General features: G+C 34.6%; 1 protein-coding gene across 18 annotated transcripts; it reads right to left on the reverse strand.

Moving 5' to 3' along the window:
• Window positions 1–699: 699 nt before the first annotated feature.
• On the reverse strand, window positions 700–25,590 carry LOC126817660 (uncharacterized). 18 transcript variants are annotated; one of them, XR_008787788.1, is made up of 8 exons: window positions 25,033–25,573; window positions 15,919–16,044; window positions 15,200–15,276; window positions 14,862–14,915; window positions 7,548–7,623; window positions 6,475–7,312; window positions 5,580–5,652; window positions 700–806 (listed from the first exon to the last, which is right to left on the reverse strand). XR_008787788.1 is itself a non-coding variant. In XM_056100088.1 (6 exons), the coding sequence occupies exon 6, from the start codon at window positions 9,727–9,729 to the stop codon at window positions 8,560–8,562; it is 1,170 nt and encodes a 389-aa protein (XP_055956063.1). In that variant the 5' UTR covers window positions 9,730–14,210; window positions 14,862–14,915; window positions 15,200–15,276; window positions 15,919–16,044; window positions 18,572–18,641; window positions 25,033–25,588; the 3' UTR covers window positions 8,352–8,559. The 18 variants fall into 18 exon arrangements, 11 of the variants coding, with proteins under 11 accessions (XP_055956063.1, XP_055956066.1, XP_055956062.1 ...); XR_007679094.2 differs by lacking the exon at window positions 700–806 and adding an exon at window positions 5,292–5,344 and having other exon boundaries at window positions 6,475–6,582; window positions 25,033–25,590; XR_008787785.1 differs by lacking the exon at window positions 700–806 and adding an exon at window positions 5,292–5,344 and having other exon boundaries at window positions 15,206–15,276; window positions 25,033–25,571.

Consider the following 25,590-nt stretch of genomic DNA (forward strand, 5'->3'; position numbering starts at 1 on the left):
AATATTTAAGACAAACTGAAAACTTTAAAACATTCACACAAATTGGTGCCAGTATGAAGCGACTCGATGAACGAGGCTAAGCATATCCGATGTAGGAGAATACTACCACTGAAGACTGAAATAACCAACGCCAAAAACTGTCATTCAATTCGGACCCTTCGCGTATTTCGTCAAACATGACCGATTATAGATTACAGTATAAACAGAAACGATTAAATGTAAATCAGGTTATATACATTCATATTATATTATTATATGCGTTGCGACCCATTTGTGTCCATTTTTGGGGGATCACGTGGCTAAGTGGGTAAGACGCTAGCTCGCTAGCCTGGAGGTCGGGTGTTCGATCCCTGCATTGGCCGAGAAAGTTCATCCAGATTTTCCGGCGTGGTTCTCCCTTGTCAGTGATGCAGGACGGAGGGGCTGACAAGGAAAGCTGTCTAGTCGTTCGGATGGGACGAAAAACCGAGGTCCCGTGTACACATTGGCGTGCACGTAAAAGATCCCTTGACAGTTGCGCAGTGGGAGGAAACCGAAGGACCCGGGGAAACCCCCCGAGGTTGGACAGGCGACCCTACTCCTTTTCACGTACAAACGGGGAATCGAAAATCACGCCATTTGACACAATGACAGACCTTATGATACAACCCGCACTTTCTAACCATTCGGCCATCCAACCATTTTAAAAGGTCTATATCCTAGTAATGGATTGGCATCCAGAGACTATCTTCACTGAGATAAACGCCTTTTGATTTAGGACATCGATCACTTATACCGCCATCCACAGAACACACGACACTGTGAAACTGTAAAATATTGTATTATTTTAATTTTAATGTGTTTTATTTACTTTGTTAATGGTATATAAATCAATAAAGTTTACTTCGCTAAGAACAGAAACATATTTAAAGGACACTCCAGCTAATATTATTATATCTGAAAGAACACCGATTAAAGTATACATTATTTAGCTTGGTTTTATTCTGTTACTTGAGCAAACATTTATCCATCGATTTCTACAGCCATGTATTTAATGAATGGAACAGAGTTTAACGTCTTTTCAACACAACTCATAGGTAATTTTGGGACTGACATTTGGTGGTTTTGATTTCAGTAGTTATGTACACGGCAATGTGTATATGATTGAGAGGGCCTCGGTTTCAATTGAATGGAAAATCAATAGATGCAGTGACTGATTGTTTAAGCCATGTTTTGTTACATCGAAGGAAATTGAATTTTATTTCATGTGTTTTCACACGTGCTTGCAACTTCGTATAGTATGGCTAATCGGTATTTCGTGAAACGAGGTTAACAGTGTCATGTAGCTTTGGACTGATACCAAATTTGATCCATAAGCTGCGGCAATCTAAGGTTTATATGCCAAACCCTTTCTGTTTGTATAGTCAATCGTCATTTCAGACGATCGTATTGAATGCCCCGTTGTGAAAAGAATTTAACAGCGTAACGCGTCATGTAAGTTTCGACAGAAATAAAGTTTCATACATTGGCTGTGGGAATCAGTCTGAAGTCGAAGTTATATTTCGATTTGTATGTCCACGGATGAAAATACAATTATCAAATATGTGATAGAACTCGTTAAACACGAGTTTTTATTCATTCTATACTTAATAAAAAAAAACATGTAATGCACAGACTTTTCTATATTTTTTCGTTTTCTCTTTTCTAGTGACAGTCAATTTCTGTTTTGTATTGTCAAATACCCTCTCACAGTCTCATATAACAACTTTTGGTCTTCGAAGGAATTATTAGTGAACAGAAATTAGCCCGTGTATCTCTTATCGCTGTCAGTTCAGTCAGTTATATAGAAGGATAACTCGTGTTTTCCTTTTGCGTTCGTCACTTCCGTTTGTTGAAACCTTGATTCCGCATCTATGGTAGCAATGATCTCCGTGACGGAGCACTGTCACAGCGGAACCTAAAATTTAGTTTTACCTTTTGGTCAAGGGAGTTATAAGCTTATCGAAATACGCCACCACCCCTCTTCATCCTGGGCCTACTTGCATTCAGGAACTACCCAATGAAGCTATACAGCAGGAAAAGATATGTCCAGGGGGGAGCTGATATTCAACTAGACTCTCGGGCAGTTACTGTTTTCTTTCCCTTCTTGCACCTGGCAGCCTTGGCTGACATCTCGCAAAGGTTCCAAAAAATACTAGCAACAAGCGGTGACCATGCAAGATACGCGCACATTTTGCAAGAGATCGACAGAGAACATACTAAAAAGGCGATTTTTTACAATGTTTTATCTTGTTGAAGTAGTGGAAAATGTGTGTTAATTACGCTGGAAAAATTAGGATTGTGAGGATTTAAGGTGGTGACAAATGCAATTATATTGTGATTTGTATCTTTTATCTTTACCTGCCTTAATTCTGTTATCGGTATTTTACTAGCCCTTTGGAGGTATATTTGTGAGTTAACAAAAATTCCCCCAATTTCCCTAGTCTTTGAAATTTAGTTACTTTGTTGGATACAATGGTACAGATACGCCTGGCCAATTTTTATGGTACAGCAGTTTTTATGTGTTTAGGGTGACACGAATTGATTTTGAGATACGGTTTAGTATCAGTATTTTTATAATATATATCAAATTCAATAGTGTCCCCTTTTTTAATTACCATTATGTCTAACAATGTTATTCTATCTGTACTAGTTTCCATTGTAAATTGGATATTCGGATGAATATTATTGATTTTGTTATAAAATAATACGAGATTATTAAATGATTGGAGCCAGATGATGAAACAATCATCTAAATATCGTCTCCACTGTTTTTTGAAATATAGTCTGACCTCTAAGTCAAATGTTTCTTCTACTTCCGTAGCAATGGTAATGCGGAAAACTTCAAAACCGATTCGAGACCAGCAATAGATCATTTTTCAAGGAATGTAAAGTTAAAGAAAAGAATTTTTTTTATCGAAATAGAAATAAATGTTCCTGAAAGCAATAGTAGGACCAGGGAACCTTAAAGGAGGCGACCAAACAATACTTCACCACCAATTAATGAAGGGGAGGGGTAAGTACCTCCAAAAAATTACCAATGGGAGAAAAATATAGATGTGAAAAAATCCATCAAAAATAGAGCAAACGAACACCGGGTATATACATCTAGCAATAGTATACACCCATTGTTTTTAGGGAATCGCTCTTTCCTCAGTCGGGAGGAGTGAATCGAACACCAAAAATCACCAATTTATTACAACGAAAACTAAATCCCAATCAGATATGCATCTTACGAAAAGGGTTAAAATTCACACTAAGACCTCAAAAACATAATGTTAATGAAGTAAAGAAAGATATAGCCGAATTCATAAGACAATTTCGGAATTGAAGAGTATTTTAATGGAAGTGAAAATAAAGATAAATTCATGGTAAGAAATAAAAGTGATAGGGGGGGGGGCCAAAAGGTCATAATAAAACACTTGATGAGTTTTGTCAACAAATATCGAACTTACAGGTAATACCAATCGATCTCGCAAAGCTAAGTAAAATACAGCTAAAAACATTGGAATGAGATACTAACTCAGGTGATTCCATAGCGATTCATTGTTGACATGGTCAAAGGGAGACAACTGTTTTCCATCAATTATGAATATTATGGACTCAGACTAGCAATTATTTGCCCATTGACTTCAATGTTAAATGACTGTAACATCACAGGCTGTAGCTTTTTGCTCAACATTCCGTTGGTTCCAATCTTTATAGGCACAATGGGGACAACATTTGGCAATCTCCTCATCATAATTTTGTAGGGGGTTGACCGTTTAGATTTTTTGCTACACGGATTTGAAGTTGACAGGGGTGAAAATCTCACTTCCGACACAATGATTGCTCTGCAGAAAGACACTTTACACCCCTATCCCCCCACTGTAATATCATCAGTATTACCCAAAACTGCTATGAAATTGCAAATTTGATCCCTTTTCTCCAATTCTAGACCAAAAAGTCAACCCAAAAATGCAGGAAGAGGGGAGAAAAAAATTAAGGGAAAAATTGTCTATTTATAACTCGCACTACATTTGTCCATCATGAAATAAGGGGAAATAATTACTAGTCTTAGTCCTATATACCTCACATGTTTCTGCAGTTTAAACAAATCTGTTGTTATCTAATAAACAAACATATATGCAATTCCCTGGCCAAAGAATATGAAAATCTATGCATTTTCAGATGAGATGTGCGGCATTCTGCAAACACTATAATACATGTACATCAGAAAACTGCGGAATTTCAGACAGAAATTTAAAAGCACATGAATTTTGAATTAAACAGAACATTTTTATTTTTGAACATAAATGCATTCTGTAAAAAGATGAGATAAATTCAATATAAATCAAACACGAAAATACTTTAAAACAGTAATCATGATGCAATATTAGACTTTTTAACACTTTCATCGAAAACCACACAGTTTTTCTCTGTTAACGTAGTTTCAAGTGCCAAATTGTGGTCAAATCTAAAATGTTGAAACATGCAGTGCCTATCAATTTTAAAATATCTCCTATATAGCTGTATTTCCATAGGATAAGTAAGTTGAAATAATCTGATTATGTAACACTACAACAGCTTTTTCATCCCTACCCCCCAGTTTGGAATCTGATAATTTAAAAGCACATGAATTTTGAATTCCACAGAACATTTTTATTTTTGAACATAAATGCATTCTTCAAAAAGATGAGATGAATTCAATATAAATCAAACACGAAAATACTTTAAAACAGTAATCATGATGCAATATTAGACTTTTAACACTTTCATCGAAAACCACACAGTTTTTCTCTGTTAACATAGTTTCAAGTGCCAAATTGTGGTCAAATCTAAAATGTTGAAACATGCAGTGCCTATGAATTTCAAAATATCTCCTATATAGCTGTATTTCCACAGGATAAGTAAGTTGAAATAATCTGATTATGTAACACTACAACAGTTTTTTCATCCCCACCCCCCGGTATGGAATCTGATACATTGCTGACCAATCATAGGTCGCCCCGTTCACTCGGGCCTGTCAAATGATTTACAATGGCGATGGTGCCTACAACTTTCCTGACCAAGAGATATGCACAACCGTCGATCAACACACAAGCCATTAATGTTATCTTCCAATATGAGAGGCCATGATAAACACACAAGCGTCCTTTTCAAGCTCGGAAATTAAGTCATCACCAAAAAGCAAAGTTTACAGAGGTCCTTGGGGCTGGAACCCAAACTGATTACGATTTGCCCTCCACTTCCACCACAGGTGTCATAGAGATCAGGGATGAAATTGATATGCATCATCGTTCTCCTAAAGCCAGTCCAGGAAGAGATCAGGTTTTGAGATGTAGACCTGAAATGTTAAATTTGGATGAGAATGAGAATTCTGGGGCGAATACTATCCAGGGAAATGGTCATTGACATCCAGAAAATGGTCAAAATGTGGAATTCTGTCATTCAGTTAAATGTCAAGGGGAGAAGACAGGCCTGTGCAGTACCAAATTTCCAACCCATTACTATTAGTGAGCAGAAGTGGGGATGAGGTTGGATGTACTTCTTAAAGTGTATGAAATGCACATTTATCTCACCTGTTTTGCTTCATTTTTTTTAATACTTGTGTTGAGGTCAATCATTCCACTCTATGAAACATTGCCCTGGCACCTGAAATGATAGGAGGCTGGGGATAAATATGCAATAAAAAACAGTGAGAAAATAAGAAAAAAATATGGTTTCAACTGGAAATAGAAATAAACCTCTTTATTTCTCGCGAACAGCCCGTCACTGGCCCTCCAAAAAGAAACCAGTTAACAATCAGTAAAAAAGTAAACCTTGAGTGTCACATAAGTCTAAGCCAATCTCAAAGGTAGATGCCATGTTTTGAGGTTCGGTCTAAATATTCAGGCCAACTGCATGTTTTGTCAAAAGTCACACAGGTGTGAATTTTGGAGTGTACATGTTAACATTTCATTGTATGATGTCAAAAACATGTTAGGTCTAAATGTTAAGGCCAACTGCAGACTTGGTTCAAGGTCACAACATGTAAATAGGGTTAGGGCACATGATTTTTTGACACAATTGTGGGTTTGGGCTAGGGTCAGAACTAGGTCTTGGCTTAGGCCTAGGCTACATGCTTTTTGACACAATTGTGGGTTTGGGCTAGGGTCAGAACTAGGTCTTGGCTTAGGCCTAGGCTTCATGCTTTTTGACAAGATTGTGGGTTAGGGTTAGGGTTAGGGTAAGGACTGGGTCTTGGGTTAGGGTTAGGGTCAGTCTTGTTTACATCTCGTGACTTTAGACCAAATCTGGAGTTGAGTTGGCCTTAATATTTAGACCTAACCATTTTTTGATATCATTGTGAACAAAATGTTACACATTTACAACCCAAAATTCACACTCAACCAACGGATACCCCCAATCATGGCTATTTTGATACCAAATAGTCAAAAAACTTACTGCTGGGCAATAAAAAAGCAGTATTCTTACCATTTCTGACACTTTCCATTCAAAACTTCAGGAAATAAGCCGTTGAAAAAATATCAACATCCCGAGTCGGCCATGCTTCTTTATATCATCAGGACTCAGACTAGGAATCTGATAATTTAAAAGCACATGAATTTTGAATTCCACAGAACATTTTTATTTTTGAACATAAATGCATTCTTCAAAAAGATGAGATGAATTCAATATAAATCAAACACAAAAATACTTTAAAACAGTAATCATGATGCAATATTAGACTTTTAACACTTTCATCGAAAACCACACAGTTTTTCTCTGTTAACATAGTTTCAAGTGCCAAATTGTGGTCAAATCTAAAATGTTGAAACATGCAGTGCCTATGAATTTCAAATTATCTCCTATATAGCTGTATTTCCACAGGATAAGTAAGTTGAAATAATCTGATTATGTAACACTACAACAGTTTTTTCATCCCCACCCCCCGGTATGGAATCTGATACATTGCTGACCAATCATAGGTCGCCCCGTTCACTCGGGCCTGTCAAATGATTTACAATGGCGATGGTGCCTACAACTTTCCTGACCAAGAGATATGCACAACCGTCGATCAACACACAAGCCATTAATGTTATCTTCCAATATGAGAGGCCATGATAAACACACAAGCGTCCTTTTCAAGCTCGGAAATTAAGTCATCACCAAAAAGCAAAGTTTACAGAGGTCCTTGGGGCTGGAACCCAAACTAATTACGATTTGCCCTCCACTTCCACCACAGGTGTCATAGAGATCAGGGATGAAATTGATATGCATCATCGTTCTCCTAAAGCCAGTCCAGGAAGAGATCAGGTTTTGAGATGTAGACCTGAAATGTTAAATTTGGATGAGAATGAGAATTCTGGGGAGAATACTATCCAGGGAAATGGTCATTGACATCCAGAAAATGGTCAAAATGTGGAATTCTGTCATTCAGTTAAATGTCAAGGGGAGAAGACAGGCCTGTGCAGTACCAAATTTCCAGCCCATTACTATTAGTGAGCAGAAGTGGGGATGAGGTTGGATGTACTTCTTAAAGTGTATGAAATGCACATTTATCTCACCTGTTTTGCTTCTTTTTTTTTTTTAATACTTGTGTTGAGGTCAATCATTCCACTCTATGAAACATTGCCCTGGCACCTGAAATGATAGGAGGCTGGGGATAAATATGCAATAAAAAACAGTGAGAAAATAAGAAAAAAATATGGTTTCAACTGGAAATAGAAATAAATCTCTTTATTTCTCGCGAACAGCCCGTCACTGGCCCTCCAAAAAGAAACCAGTTAACAATCAGTAAAAAAGTAAACCTTGAGTGTCACAGAAGTCTAAGCCAATCTCAAAGGTAGATGCCATGTTTTGAGGTTCGGTCTAAATATTAAGGCCAACTGCATGTTTGGTCAAAAGTCACACAGGTGTGAATTTTGGAGTGTACATGTTAACATTTCATTGTATGATGTCAAAAACATGTTAGGTCTAAATGTTAAGGCCAACTGCAGACTTGGTTCATGGTCACAACATGTAAATAGGGTAAGGGCACATGATTTTTTGACACAATTGAGGGTTTGGGCTAGGGTCAGAACTAGGTCTTGGCTTAGGCCTAGGCTACATGCTTTTTGACAAGATTGTGGGTTAGGGTTAGGGTAAGGACTGGGTTAGGTTTAAGAATTTGGGGGGAGAGGTTAAGTCTCCACATAAGCACTGACCTAGGATGATGAAAAATTAGTTCGTGATATTTCCTAGTTTTATTAAAATACATACAATACATTAGATTTATATACAAAGGCGATTTCACTGTTTATTGGTGTTGGTGGCGCTGATGGTCTTCCTTGGGTGGTGCTTCTGGTATTCTGGTATTGTTGTTTCTGAAGAGAAAAGAAAATAAATTTGAGGCTCTCGGGAGAGAGCCACATTAGTGTGTTTCCTACAACGGATTGGATTTTATAAAAAAATCGTGTTTGTTCCACATCACCGGGTTACGGCTAGGGATTCTTATATCTAATTGATTTTAATTACTAACGGTTAGGCATAGGATTTGATATATGGTTTGTTTTGGGTCAGGGTGGAGACTGGTCTTATTTAATCTAATTTACTGTGCACTAGGATGTCGTTCAGATTTTTATTTTTAGAATATGCAATTATAAGTTTCTGTGTGAATATTTTCGGGTGATTTTCTTGAAGATCAGTATAGTGTTTTCTGATGATTTTGGACGCACTTGCTGCTGTTGCGCTAAATGGAACTACAAAAGGAGCTATTGCGCTAGCCGTATGAATATTCAAACCTAGGGGGGCTGTTGTTTTCAATTTGTCAATCCAGAATTTTTCTCTTGTTAGCCTAAACGTTTTAATTTCTTCTGAAGTTTCAAAGTCGCTCTTGGTCTTTTCTATTGGCGTGACAATGAGATCTGAAATGTCATGATTTGGTTGGTTGAAATGAATTGAGACAGGTTTGTCTTTTTTGGTGACTATGTCAGACCGGTGACCGTTAATTCTTTCCCTAAGTGCATTTTGAGTCTCCCCTACGTATTGCTTGTCACATTTTCTGCATGAGATAAGATAAATTATGTTTGAGCTACTGCATGAAAGTTGGTCTAATATTGGGAATTTTGTGCCAGATGTTTTGTTATGGAAATGGTCGGATATGTTTAAGATTTTGCATGTTTGACATCTTGGATGGCCACAAATTTTGGTTTTATGTGCTGATTGTATATTATTTGTTTCTTTGACGGCAAGCTCAGCTAGAGTGTTGTTTTTTATACGTCGTAGATAGCGTTTGGAGTATCCCCTTTCCCGTAGTTTGCTAAATACTAATGTACATGCTGACTCAAAGTCGGTCTTCTGAGTACATATCCTATGAAAACGGAGAATCTGAGATTTTATGATGCCAGAGAATGTATGTTTTGGGTGAAAGGAGCTTTTGAACAATAATTGATGTGTGTCGGTTTCTTTGAAAAATACTTTAGTTTCCAATTGGCCTGTGATTTTGGTGTTGTTACTTTTAAAAACGGTAGTATCAAGGAAATCTATGCTGTTATGGCTTACATTTGCGGTTAATTTGATAGATGGATGATGATTGTTCAGGATGTTGAAAAACGTCCAAAATTCGTCTAGTGTGTAGGTCCAGACTATGAAAACGTCATCTAAAAACCGCCCATAGAAATCTGGTTTTAATGGACAGAGTGGCAGAACTTCCCTTTCCCACTCCGCCATGAAGAGATTTGCATAACTCGGGGCAAATCGTTTTCCCATCGCAGTTCCGGAAGACTGAAGGTATACTTGGTCGTTAAAAGCGAAGTCATTCCTCCTCAGACAAATGTTATCAAGCACAAATTACAATTTAGTGATGATGATGATGGGTTAGTTGTATTTTACGTCCGCTTCCACCGAGGTGATATCGCAGACAATGACAATGACAATTTAGTAAACTTGTGGACAATATATATGAATTTAATAAGAAACCATCTGCATGGATTAAGAATAACAGTAATAGAAATAATCAAGGTGTAAAGGATATTTAACAATAACAACAAACATAACAAGGTAATTAGCTACTAATAAGCACTGATACTGCATGATTAGAGGGTTATTAACAGCTGAGTTATGAAGCCCTTCAAAAGGGTAGCATGTATGGATAGTGGGAAGTTGATAAAGCACAGGTAGTGAGGCCATGTGCATGAAGTTAAATAAGATTTTTGTTCTTGTATTCTTAGTACAAATTGTGTATTGTTATAGTTGTACTTATATAATGCAATCTTATGCACAAACCCCCACAACCTTATTTGTACTAATACAAAGATATTTATTTAGTGTCCGACAATGGCCATCTTATCTTTTGTATAGATACGACCCAGCTACCCTGTAATGGATTAATATCTCAGAGTTGATAATTGTATAAACTATTCGAGTTCTACTGTGACAAGACATTTGAATTCTCAGTGTTGGTGTCAGCCATATTGTCATGGCCGGTCTATGGCCACCGTGATTCACCAGCTTTAAACTCTAATTAAGACCACATACAAGCTGTTGAAGTGTTTTATTGACAATGAGTTACATAAAATCGACAAAGATGACAATTAACCCTAATGGGGAGATGAGTGTAACAAACCGTATAATTCGTGACAATACTGTTGAACTGATTCCCGACGATGATAACCCCTCCACTGGTATTGCCTCAGTAGACATATTATATTTCCTACAAGCTAAGGATTTTGACATCAGCAATATAAAATGTCTCCAAAATGTAGGTAAGGGCAAGTTTTGCCTAACTCTTAAGGATATACTTGCCAAGGAGTTATTTCTTGAGAATCTCAAGACCTTCTCAGTGAAGAATTGCAATTATACAGTAGAGTCGGCTGGAAACATCACATGGGACTACCCTGTTGATTCAATTCCTGTTGCGGTCTTCGGCCTACCATTCGAAATGGACAATAAATATCTGGTTAACAAATTGACGAACTATTGTGAATTGGTTAAATGTGACAGATCCTGCTTCAAACCATTTCCAACGGTCGGAAGCGGTGTTAGAATTGTTTATGTAAAAAAAATGTTTAAACCTATTCCATCGCACATTTATATAAAAGGGATACATGTATCCATTAAATATGAGGGCCAAACTAGGGGCAAAATTTGTTACAACTGCGGCCTGCATGGGCATCTTGGCCGTGAATGTATAAAACCAGACAAAAGATATAGTCTGCCAACCAACCCCAATGCACCAAATCCTGATGATCAAATGGAATTTCCTGCCCTTCAACCCCAAACTAGTCCAAACAGTGCTATAGTATCTGCTGATATAGCCACTGAACCCACCCATAATATTGATAATATTTATGAACCTAATCATGAGCACCTAAATATCAATAACCATGTCTTAGGCTATGACCCTAGTGAAGACAATAACCCTGGTGTCAATAATATTATCCCCTCAAAAAATAATACGACAAAAACAAATGTCTATAATTCTGGTCAAGTCAAACCCGCAAACCCAGGAAGTCTAAACCAGGACTTAGCTACTCTAGACTCCATAAAAACTACAGTAGTCAACAATGACATTCCTATCACTACCGATACAACAAATGTTATCCTCAGCCCTGATAGCCATTTTATCAATGATGTTAATAAGTCTATTATTGATACATCTAGTGGTCATGTTTCTTCCACCCCCATTAACACAGGATCCTCAGTGGGTCAAAGGTATTTAGAGGATAACAGTATCATTGACAACTCATCCCATGATATCCCTGTAACATCGCAGTCAAATCTTAACTATGACGCTGATGTCTCATTGTTAAATAACTCTACAGTCACTAAGTGTGACACAGTAAGTAAAAGGGAAAGAAGCCTTGATAGTTTATCCGAAACAGAAAAAGATGATAAAAGGGCGCGAGCGGAATCCCCGCTTACCGAAACAGAAGTTTAGAGATCAAACAAATTAAGACGTTATAAGTTCTTGAAACCATATTAGTTAACAATGAAGCCTTCTATCCCTATTATTTACCTAATTATTATGTTAATTTACTCCATAAACGCTCTACAAGGAAATCTTCAAAAGATTAAACAAATTAGCAATATATTTAACAAACTAGATATTGTTTGTATACAAGAAATTCTAAAATCCAATGTCCATGAAATAAAAAATGTTGAAAACGAAACTGGCTATAACTTATACACTGCATATAATGAAACAAAGATTGGCATTGCCCTATTATTAAGCCCAAACATTATACATAAACTCTACAATACACCTGATGAATTAGCAGGTAGGCTCCAACATCTGGAGGTAAATGCAAATAATGAAACTATTCAAATATTCAATATATATGGTCCCTGCAAGAGAGAATTGAAAACTTATTACTACAAGAGACTTCTTGAATATGTCAAAACTATTCATAATCTACAACATTCTTATATTATTACTGGTGATTTTAACCTTATTGAAAACAGTAAAGATAACAAACATGGCAACATGAATAACCATCCAAAAGATGCTATAAGATATCTACTTGATATACAAAATCTACTTAATATAAGTGATGGTTACAGAATTATCTCCCCTGACACTCCCCTTTTTACCTATCACAACTCACAAGGACATGCTAGCAGATTAGACCGCATTTACATAAGTAATAAATATGCAACTTACATCAAATCAATTAAACATATACCACTTCATTTCACTGACCATAAAGCAGTGGAACTAAATATCAACCTTAACAATCTTAAATGGGGTAAAGGATATTGGAAACTTAACAATTCTATTCTAGATGATAAAAACTACCAAAATCAAATTAAAACATTCTGGTCAAGCTGGCAAAACAAAAAATACCAAATCATTGACAACATACAATGGTGGGAAAAAGGTAAAGCAGCTATTAGAAATATTACACAAAATTACTGTCAAGCCTTAGCAGTTGAGAACAAACATATCCTCAGTAACCTTTATCAACAACTGGAATCCCTAGAAAATGAAATACCTAGTAAGAATAACTCTATAAACGAGATAAAATCAAAAATTGAGCTTATAGAATATAATACCAAACAAGGCTACGTTATACGTTCAAAATTAGAAATACCCCAAATTGATGTATCTACTAATTCTAAAATATATAAATTAGCAGAAGTTAAAAAGGGTGCAAAAAAACAAATTAAACAACTGATCAATCAAAATAATACAATCTGTGACAATAAACAAGATATATTAGACACAATTCACCAATTCTACCAACAACTATATACTTCTCAAAATATTAATGATAACTTCATGAAGTCCTATATCGAACACAGTGACATAAACACACTAACAAACACGGAAAGAGATTCAATATCACATTTTATATCTAGACATGAAGTCCTTAAGGCGTTACAAAAATTTAGAACAAACCGTAGCCCGGGTGTAGATGGTATTCCAGGAGATTTCTACATAAAATTCTTTGACATTATAGGAAACGATTTAACAGAAGTATTAAACAACATCTATCTACAGGGGGAATTATCTAACACAATGAGAACTGGTATCATAACAATTAACTACAAGAATAAAGGCGACCATCGATTACTCAAGAACTATAGACCGATAAGCCTGTTATGTGTGGACTATAAAATCATAACAAAAATTCTAAGCACAAGAATAAATTCTGTTATTAACAAATTAATCTCTAATACACAAACAGGAGCTGGACCAAATAAAAGCATTTTTGATAACCTATATTCAATAGATACAATACTAAATTATATAAACACAAATGAGTCCAGTGCCTATATATTATCATTTGACCAAGAAAAAGCCTTCGATCTCATTGAACACAACTATATCATAAATCTACTTAAACATATTAATTTCCCAAATTTCATCCTTAACTGGGTTACAATATTGTTTAAAAACTTGATTAGTAAAGTCCAAGTAAATGGATCCTTTTCCCAAAATATTAAAATTAACCGATCGATTCGTCAAGGATGTCCACTATCCATGATTCTATACTCATTGTGTATCAACCCCCTTGCTTCATACATAAACAAAAACATCCTCATAAAAGGCATCAGGATCCCTAACCACCCTTCAGAGATTAAGTTATTTCAGCATGCAGATGACTGTTCTGCTATAATATCTAGACTTTCTTCATACAGCACCCTCCTCGAACAATTCAAAACATTTGGCTCTATATCTGGCTCCAAACTTAACCATGATAAAACTGAAATCCTTTCTGTTGGAAAACCATCACACTACTCCTATCCTGTAAATATAAATATTAATATTAAAACAGACGCTTTAAAATTACTAGGCATTTGGTTTGGCTCAAATAAAATGGAAAAGAACTGGCTACCCCTTGTTCAAATAATCAATTCAACCATCCAGACATGGGAAAATCACTCTCTTTCATATAAAGAAAAAGTATGCATCTTAAACACCTATATACTCAGCAAACTATGGTTTGTTGCTAGGATAGTTCCTCCCTCAAACTCAATTATTAAAAACATAAATAAAATAATCTACAATTTCATCTGGGAAAATAAAAGTGAAACAATTAATCGAAACACCTTGAACCTAGAGCATAAAAATGGTGGCCTTAAAGTGACAAACATTCGACTAAAAATCCAGGCAATGCAACAACAACTTATAGTAAAAGCAATCAAAGACAACAACAGTCCCTGGTTAGGCCTATACATATACTGGCTAGGATTTACTACATGGGATACTCTGCCAAGATATGCATCCAATAATTATACCCACTCGGAAAAACTCCCCCAATCATATATAGATATAAAAGAAACTTACAATAGCCTCAAATCATCCATCAAATATACATACAATACAAAACTTAAAGACATATACTGGTCCCTAATTGACTTATTACAGACACAACCAAAAATAAATAAACAATTACCTCATGTTGACTTTTCAAAAGTCTGGACAAACCTCTATAAATGCTCCTCCTTATCTGAAAAAGAAAAGGATTTCATGTATACAATCATCAATAATGCAGTACTAACAAAAGATATTATGCTATACAGAAATATATATACTATCAACTATAAATGCCACTATTGTAACCGAGCAACTGAATCTTACCATCATTTATTTCTGAATTGCCCCAAATTAAAATTCTATAAATGTTTCATTACTACACATATAAACAACATTCATCTCACCAAAGAATTCAAAATCAACAACAATACAATCCATCTACACAATATAAAATCTAAATACATTCATGATATATACCTATACCTGTCGATCATATGGTCTAACCGAACACACCCTCTATCCACCAATATTTCACAAGAGCTTATATACCAATTCTATACAAAAAGAAAACAAAAATAAAGATTACTCTCTTAAGCTCGAGTCTTCACTACCTTATGACCCTCCTTAAGCCTAGGTTTGTGTCGTCATGTCTGAATTTATACTCTGCAACTTCTCCCATGAAATATTGACTTTGCTACTATAATAAGTAGCTACAACCATAGACATCTTCTTATATTTCTTTTGTATATGAGCACTCATTGCAATTTTTTTTAGTAAGAATGTAGGCCTACAAGCGAAAATAACCAAACACCTGTAGGCCTACCCCATATAAATTCTGGAAAATTTTGGCTTAATTGATAAACCAATATTTTACAAAAGGAAATAAAATCGAAATCACCAAGCTTCAGCCTACTCTGCCTTACCGAATTCTCCTGTATGAAGCTTCCATATTAATTACTCTACTATATGACTAAACAGACCGTGCTATTTACTTTAAGTTGTCACAACTTGACATCTTAGTCATCTTTCGTTTTCGTTAAATGGCACTATCTCACTCTGTCATATAAATAAAATACCTATACACCCACTGAAATATGTCCAACAGTAAAATAGAAATCCATTAAAAACATTTAAACACTAACTCAAGTTTTACCCGTTTGTTTTACCGCTATTCATTCACTGTAATCAACACTCACCTCTAACATTAACATGGCCATCATAACATCCCACAATTCCCTATGTACGTTCTTTTTGTGCTGGGAAACATCACACTCTCTTTCAACCAGACGCTTTTCCACTACAGACTTCAAATATATTTTTAGCTGTATATAAGAAAGTAGCTATAATATAGGAACTTTAATTGTATTTTGTATTATATTACCGTTTGTATATATCATCTCATATTGACTTTGTATATAACAATTGTAAATAAATAAATAATTCTACTGTATTAAATTATAAATTATCAAAAAAAAAAAAAAAAAAAAAAAAAAAAAGATAATATTGTAGTTATTGACACAACCTATTATAGGTATATTGAATATCTTTTTACGAACTAGAATCAATTAAATTATACAGAAATCTTGTACTCAACATTATTCTACACTGAAAAATACTCTGACATTGAAAATATTTTGAGATATTGATCGAATATCTTTTTACGAACTAGAATCAATTAAATTATACAGAAATCTTGTACTCAACATTATTCTACACTGAAAAATACTCTGACATTGAAAATATTTTGAGATATTGATCGAATAGCACCCTTTCATCCAATTATCCTTGTTACTGTATATGTAATATTAAAGATCATTTAGATCACTATCAACGAACTTTACCTACTTGCATCTTGCATATATGATTAGCCCCCCCCCCCATACACTAATATTACTCGACTCCAAAACTTGACATACAATTTAAGTACAATGTAAGTAATTTATCTGTTGGAGATGTAAACTCATACCTCGATATAAGTATGAATTTGTTTGTAATTGTGATTGTAAATACTGTTCTGATGTTTTCATTATTGTTATGTAGTATATTGTATATTTGTTTGTCTCATTTTCGTTATTCCATGTATCTAACTTCTAGGAGTGTAAAATGTATTAACTACATATTTAAAGAAATCTCTAATATGAAGCCATATCTCATTATGCATACGTACCTAAATATATATGAATATATGTCTGATTGTTCCGATCTTACATGTGAACGTAAAATATTACTTAATGACAGCCACGATTAAAACTAATACTATTTGGCCTCTCAAACGGAACGATCAACATGCCTTATATGTGATCTTACATCCTATCTCGTGTTATGGTATAAATATGCATCTATTGCTGGTAATTAAAACTTTGTTAATTGTCGGTTGCATAGAACAAAACCCTGGTCCGTTTAATACATTAAATACAGGGAACATTTCCATTGTCCACAATAATGTATGTAGTTTATTGCCAAAACTAGATATAATTGAAGCTGAATTCTCCAACTATGATATAATATGTATTACTGAATCTCATTTAGACAACACTATTAATGATTCAATGATTTTACTGCCCGGTTATAGAAGTCCAGTTAGAATAGATAGAAACAGGCATGGGGGTGGGGTTGTTGTTTATATAAAAAATAATCTACACTTTCAGATTAGGCATGATCTCATAAACTCTGATATTGAATTAATTTTTATAGACATATTTACTGATTACACCAAATTTCTACTCGGGGTAATATATAGACCCCCAAATACAAAGGTTGCCTTTTGGGACATATTTTACGATACGTTATCTAATGCATTAGATAGAGGTTCCTCTTTTATCCTAACGGGGGATTTTAATATCAACATTTTAAGTAATTCAAGTAATTGTGCTACATTTAAAAAACTATTACAAAGATTAAATCTTGAAAATCTGATAAAAGAACCGACTAATTTCACAACGATCCCAGGTTCATGCATTGATCTTTTTATTACCAATAGGAAATCCCTTATATCAGATACTAATGTTAATGCTCCTATATGCAGTACACATTCACCAATAACCTTATCTTTAAATATAAAAACATACAAACAATTAACATACAAAAGAACTATTAGAAATTATAAACTTGCAGATTATGAAGGTTTAAATAACGAATTATTAACTGTCGATTGGTCAAAAAATGTTTTTAAAAATGATGATATTAATAAAATTTATCAAAGCTTTTTAGATGTTTTAAATAAAGCATTAGTACAATATATCCCAACAAAAGTAGTAACTATAAGACCAAATGATAAGCCATTTATGAATAACGCCATACGTATAAAAATTCGAAAACGAAATAGAGCACACAGACGCGCCAAAAAAACAAATAGTCCTAATCATTGGCTATTATTTAGAAAAATAAGAAATCAAGTAATAACATTAATTAGGGAAGCTAAAAATAGTTTTAAAGAGAAATTAGAACAACAAATAAATAATAAAACCTTGCAACCAAATAAATGGTGGAAAATAGCTAAATCTATTACAAATTATGATAATGTAAAGGTACAAACCTCCCCATTATTATTTGAAAACTGTGTTTACACACACCCACTTGATATGGCAAACATCCTAAACTCTTATTTTGCTTCGATTTCAAAATTAAATGATGTACCTGACCTTCCATACTTTGCTTCTCGCAGTAACAACGAACTACAAAATTTTATTGTAAGTGAGCAAGAAGTGAAAGACCAGTTACTAATTCTTAACTGTTCAAAACCTTCTGGTCCCGATAATATCAGTCCAGCTGTATTGAAAAAGATAACTCCATCAATCACAAGCCCTCTCACTAAACTTTTTAATCTTTCATTAGAACTCCAATTATTACCTGATATCTGGAGGACTTCACATATCATTGCAGCGTATAATGGAAAGGGTGATCCGCAGTTCCCTGAAAACTATAGACCAATTTCATTAACATGTTCATTGTGTAAAATACTAGAGAAAATCTTATTCAAAAATCTTTATAATTTTATAAAAGAAAATAACCTGTTATATAAGTACCGGTCTGGTTTTCAACCTAACGATTCTACAATAAACCAACTTTTAGAAATTTATGATGTTATAATTAGTAATCTTGATAAAGGAAAGCAAATTCGATTTATATTTTGTGATATATCAAAAGCGTTTGACAAAGTTTGGCATATAGGCTTATTGTCTAAATTAAAACAATATGGAGTTAATGAAATATTATGTAAATGGATTGAACACTATTTAAGTAATAGACAACAATGCGTAGTTTTAGAAGGTTTCAAATCAAACTATTTGTATACTGATTCTGGAGTCCCCCAGGGAAGTGTGCTGGGTCCTTTCCTATTTTTAATTTATTTAAATGATATCTCCGATAATATTACTAACAACATAAGGCTATTCGCCGATGATACTTCACTTTTTACCATTATTCATAATGATCCTCTAAGTAGCGCGAAATCTATGACTGAAGATCTGAATATTATCTCATCGTGGGCTAAACAATGGTGTATAACTTTTAACCCCAATAAAACTAAAGATATTATTTTTACTAGGAAAAATACAATCCATCCAGACGTTATTTGTGAAAATACAAAAGTTGAAAACGTAACTACTCATTGTCATTTGGGAATAACATTTCAGTCTAATGCATTATGGTCAAAACACATTTCAAATATATACCAGAAAGCTTGTGGCCGACTAAATATTTTGCGTATACTGAAATACAAAATTAACAGAATTTCACTTAACAAAATATATCTTGCTTTTATTCGTCCAATTTTAGAATATGCCGATATTGTATGGGATAACTGTTCAAAGAAGGATTCTGATCTATTAGAAAGTGTTCAAACTGAAGCAGGTAGAATAATAACTGGCCTTAGAAGAAATTCATCTAAAAACAATTTATACAAAGAGCTTGGTTGGGAATCATTGTCTTATCGCAGAATAAAACACAAATTAATTTACTGATACAAAATAAAGAATAACCTAAGTCCCACTTATCTATCTGAAGCCTTTAAAAAATTTGAACCGTCTGTATCAAATTATAACCTTCGAAATGAAAATCTCAACCTCAATCTACCATTTTGTAAAACGAGTTCATATTCTAATAGTTTCTTTCCCTGCACAATTAAACTTTGGAACAACTTACCTGAAAATATTAAAACTTCACAAACGTTAAGTACATTCAAATTGGGCCTTTCACGCGTGTATCCTTTAATTAGACCACTACTATATTATAATACTGGAAATAGGAAAGAGAATATTATCCATTGCCAATTAAGAAATAAAGCTAGTAACTTAAATAATCACTTATTCTACCATTTTATTAGTGACACAAAGATGTGCCCTAGGTGTAATTCTGCAGACGAAGATAATTACCATTATTTTTTCATATGTCCAGCCTACTCTGCCCCAAGAAAAATTCTAAAAAATAATCTACACCACCTTAATCAAAATGTTACAATTGACCTGATCCTATATGGCAACCCCTCTCTTTCCGATAATACCAATTCCAACATATTTGAAATAGTGCAAAAATACATAAAAGACAGCAAGAGATTTTAAAACTTTAACATTTAAAACTTAAAATTACACTTCAAAATGTATATATGTTTGTTACTCACTGTCTGTACATATGTCACCACTGTATTGTAAACATAAGATTTAACTATTTTATATGTTTGGAGAGAACTTATATAGGCCTTGCCTGTTGTTCAATCCAATTCAGTTTATTGAATAAAATATTGTTTAAACTAACATCACAGGCTGTAGCTTTTTGCTTAACATTACGTTGGTTCCAATCTTTATAGGCACAATGGGGACAACATTTGGCAATCTCCTCATCATAATTTTGTAGAGGGTTGACCGTTTAGATTTTTTGCTACACGGATTTGAAGTTGACAGGGGTGAAAATCTCACTTCCGACACAATGATTTCTCTGCAGAAAGACACTTTACACCCCCTATCCCTCCGATGTAATATCATCAGTATTACCCAAAACTGCTATGGAATTGCAAATTTGATCCCTTTTCTCCAATTCTAGACCAAAAAGTCAACCCAAAAATGCAGGAAGAGGGGAGAAAAACATTAAGGGAAAAATTGTCTATTTATAACTCGCACTACATTCCCATCATGAAATAAGGGGAAATAATTACTAGTCTTAGTCCTTATAACGTAAACCTTTTCTGATTAGCTGTTCAATTGGCTAAAAAATGTTCTTCCCTTTAATACGCCTATTGATACAAAAATATCTGAAACATATCTTTTTTCATTCCTTTGACAGGTAAATATTGAATGTCATTATCTATAAATTAAGTGAGAAAGACCTTAGATAGTAGGGAATGTGATTGAATACTTTCCATGCTTGAGTGTGTCCAGTTATGACGTTTTTGTGCATTTTCTTTCTTGACCCAACCATAACCGCATGGAATGGGTTGGATGTGACGTCAAAGAGCTTCTCGAAGGAACCCTATTGGCCTAGCTGTGAAACCGTAAAATAGTGAAATAAATAATAACAATAGCCTTATTAATAACTGTCAATAGTGGGGTTTATAGCCCAGTTACGCTCTTTATCAGTTACATGTAATTCTAGGATAACTGTGATCTTAGTATTCAGGAGAATTCTTGTTTATTTCTGTGGCATTCCAACAAAACACAAAAAGGCATTTATTGATTGTATAATTGTATTCAGCATTTTACAATATTTCTGGAATCATATAAGCTTCATTATTCAAAATGTGTAACACTGTACATGGTTCATCTCCCATCGCATTGGCATGTACATTTGAGTATGAAATGAAATGAAATGGGGTTTAACGCCCTACTGTTCTGCTCCTAACCTGGGCTAATGAAAGCGAGCATAAGCCATACAGTGTGCTATGGGGGAAATTTTGCCCGGGCAGCGGCGCTACAGCCTACCCTTATATCGAATTACAACTGCCAAGGGATATTTTACGTGCACGTCAATGTGTACACGGGACCTCGGTTTTTCGTCCCATCCGAACAACTAGACAGTTGTTCTTGTCAGGTCCTCCATCCTGCATCACTGACAAGGGGAAACCACGCCGGAAAATCTGAATGAACTTTCTCGGCCAATGCAGGGATCGAACACCCGACCTCCAGGCTAGCTAGCCAGCGTCTTACCCACTTAGCCACGTGATCCCCATTTGAGTACATAGATGACCTTGATGTGAATATTAAGGAGTAAGATATCTTCTGTGCGAACAACCTAAGGGTTCCGAAAATATATTATGCAACCCCCCCCCCCCACCGAACGATTTCTGCCCGGTCGTAGTATTGTACAGATTCGTACACGACTTTATAATATCATTTCTAGTAAACAAATAAAAATATAAAATAAATGTGCTTTTATTGGGGTTGAACTATTGGTATAGTATTTCACAGATGCATACACTACTCGATATTAGCATTTCTGATAAACAAATAAAAATGTAAAAGTATTCTGACTTTTTATACGTCTACATTTTCACGTAGACGGCAGGAAAAATCCTAACAATATGAATACTGAAATATCGCAATTTCAAATAATAAACGGCTTTGAAAAGCCGAGTAACACTATGTTTTTGGGTAAACCCGTTAGAGTCTATACAAACCACATTCACTCAACACAGTACGATACAGTACGGGAGACGCAAACGTTTACACACACGATAACATGCGCTCTTTCTATAGGGATGGATGAGTAATAATGCAGGTAAGACTATTAATTAATGATAGTTGATATTAAAATTACAATTCGACCACTCAATATTTTGGATCTGTAGTGATCTCTACCATTGCATAGTAAAAGATATATCACATTATTGGACTTACAATTCATATCTGACTTGATATGAAATTTTGTATAATATGATATATTGAAAAACATAAACAATTCAAAAAAGGGGAATGAATTTGGTCGGAACTGAGAATGATTGGGGCCATGTAAAAATATAATGATAGGTGCCCGTTAATTCTTTCGGGGCCCGTTCATGGCACAGATATAAGTATGGTGGTCAATACATGTCCTCGTCTTAAAATGACAAACTTTTAAATGTATCTTTAACTAAAAGAAGAAATAATGTAATGTAATTATATGAAATGTTGAAAGTTAGATTTACAAATAAATTAAGAGCCATTCAACGAGAAAACCATGTAGAAGGTTCGAAAATCAATTTTCTTTTAAATGACATAGTTGCACCTTAAGGGCGCCCCTGTTCCATGTACCTGTGGCTTGTGCACGTATATTTCGTGGTTTCGGCTTGCGTAGTACATAAAGTAGCTATAGATGGGTATTTGTAAGGCCGGCAAAAGTGGCTAAGTGGGGAAGAGATTAAGAAAATTAATTAAGGAAATAGTTACTTACGGATTGGGTATAATTAGACAAGTGTTAATATAATATACAATAGCGTAATGAAATGATAAATAGGGTTCATTGTGTGGACCAGGTATCTTTGTATAATTCTCCAATGTCGACCGATTCGGTATGGACTATGAAAAGTTGTGTTCCTGTAACATGACAGAATACTTGAATTTGATCACTTGATTCAGGAGTTGATTTCGGTGTTGGTCTTGGCGGCATGCAGTAGCGACATGTCGTTCTACTATTAGACAAAAGAGATACCGATATTGTGGGTCTTTTCACTTGCTCAATGGGGACGAAATCTGTGATTTGGTGGAACGATTGATAATTGAGAACGGGATGAAACTGTTATCGTCATCGGTAAATGAAATTGAACGGTTGGAGTGGGCATACTGATAAATTTACATTTTCATGCTATTGGGGGTTTGTTTGTGGGGGAGGGGGGGATATTAATATGATTTAGATTGATATAATTTATGATGTTGTTTTTGATTCAAATCAAAGACCTAGAGTTGACATATAAGTGTGGTGAGGTTGACCCTGGCCTCAATGGTTTTATGTATATATGGACAATCTGTAAAGTTTAAAAGTTGAGGCCATCCTATTAGAGAATAATATCCCCCAGTTACACATTAATGTTGTTTTTTTTATTTACAGAAGAAATGGCTATTCCAGAAAATTATTCAGGTTGTCAGGAGAGGGTTATACCCACTGAACATAACTCTGAGATGGTGATTAACCCGTCACAAATACGTGAATTATCTATTCGTCTACTTGAAGTTTCTATTAGACGCTGTGAATATATTGTAGAATTAGACAATTCAGGGATTGAATATATATCACTTGTGTGTGTGTGTAGACATCATGGTAACGTTAACTCATTTCATTAAAAACAAGGTAGATAACCAAAGTTTAATATTTTGCTTGTTAATCTAGTTCTCTATTTACAATATTTGTTGACCTTTTAGAAGCAAAAAAATAGAAATGAATTGCCTACTAAAATGAAAACTATAGTTTCCTTTGGCATACCGTGGTATATATATGGTGCTCTGTGTGGTTATATACATTGTTACAGACCAAGAAATATCATGGATTTAACACAGAGCTAAATGGGAAGAGGAATATCATAGATTTAACGTTTCAAGGGGGAGAGAAATATCATGGATTTAACATTGAGTTCAATGAAGAGAGAAATATTAATGTTATTGGATTATATATACATATATATTTGTTAAAACAAACCATCAAAACCACGTACAAAATGATTTTAAATTAAATAAGTACTATAACATAGACGAATAATGTTGTAGCTTTTTTTCACAAATATGTTCGGTTTTAATATCATTTAGTACAGATTGTACATCCTATATTTTGTTTTTACGTCATCAGGTAGTACAGACCAAACTGTATAATATGTTATTTACGTCATCATTTAGTACAGACTGTACACCATGTTCTAAGGTTGTGTTTATATACCAGTTAGAAACTACTTTACACTCTTATTAAGGGGAGATAACCACACTTTAATAGTTTCATAATTATCATAACTATATATCACGTAGTCCAAACTATGAACCCTGTATTGTGTATTTATATCAGTTAGTACATACTGTAAGCGGTAAGGCTGTGTTTCTTTACTACCAGTTATGGTCGACTGTAAATCGTACGTTTTCAGGCCTTATTTCAATTCAGATCGGACGTATTCACATTTCAGTTCGTAGACAGAAAGATACGAGCCCACTCCGTCTACTGCTCGTTTACAAATTATTGTAAGGCACAAACTATAGTTTATAACTTGTCCTGGTACATAAAAAGGTACTAAGACTCTTGACATAAAGACATTAAATTGGACGAGCCATTTTGATGGAGGGCACTATTATACTTTAATACTTCCTCCTTCTGAAATACTAACGATAATATCTATGTCACAATAAATACAAGCCATAGCCACTTACCTTCATTCGTTTAATCATGATACAAACTTTATCCTATATTATATTATAAGTTATCCAAGTAATCCGTAAATATAACTTAATTTGCACAGATTCAATATGGCTGAATAACTCCCTGCTTATGAGTAACTTACCCATAGCGAGTTATATGGACACAGATCACTAAAGATTTCCCATTGACTCCAATGTTAATTCTCGTATCTTAGACCGGCTCTAACTTTTTCCCAAATTTTCGTTGGGTAGAACGCTTTCTACCACAGATGGAGCAACATGTGGCAACCACTTGCCCAAAAGCACGTATGAGGTTCTTCATGAAAAACTTGAGATACACAAGCTGGAAGTAGAGACAAGTAAACATGCAATTTCAGGCCCTACATTTCAACGTAACCAACCTCTCAACTCTTGTATCCTTCCGCATCAAAATTATGAATATTCACCAAAACCTGGCAGAAAATGTATTTTCAAACCCTTTTCCTCAATTCTACACCAAAAAGTCAACAAAAATCGCCATGCAAAAGGGGGAAAAAGGAAAAGGGAGAGGAAGACTAAAAATAGCTTTGG

Source organism: Patella vulgata, chromosome 4 (genome assembly GCF_932274485.2).
Source record: "Patella vulgata chromosome 4, xgPatVulg1.2, whole genome shotgun sequence".
NCBI lineage: Eukaryota > Metazoa > Mollusca > Gastropoda > Patellidae > Patella > Patella vulgata.

Excerpts from the sequence above, each read along its gene's own strand:
- LOC126817660 (XM_056100097.1), bottom strand. The coding sequence starts at position 9,729 with ATGGGAAAACGATTTGCCCCGAGTTATGCAAATCTCTTCATGGCGGAG.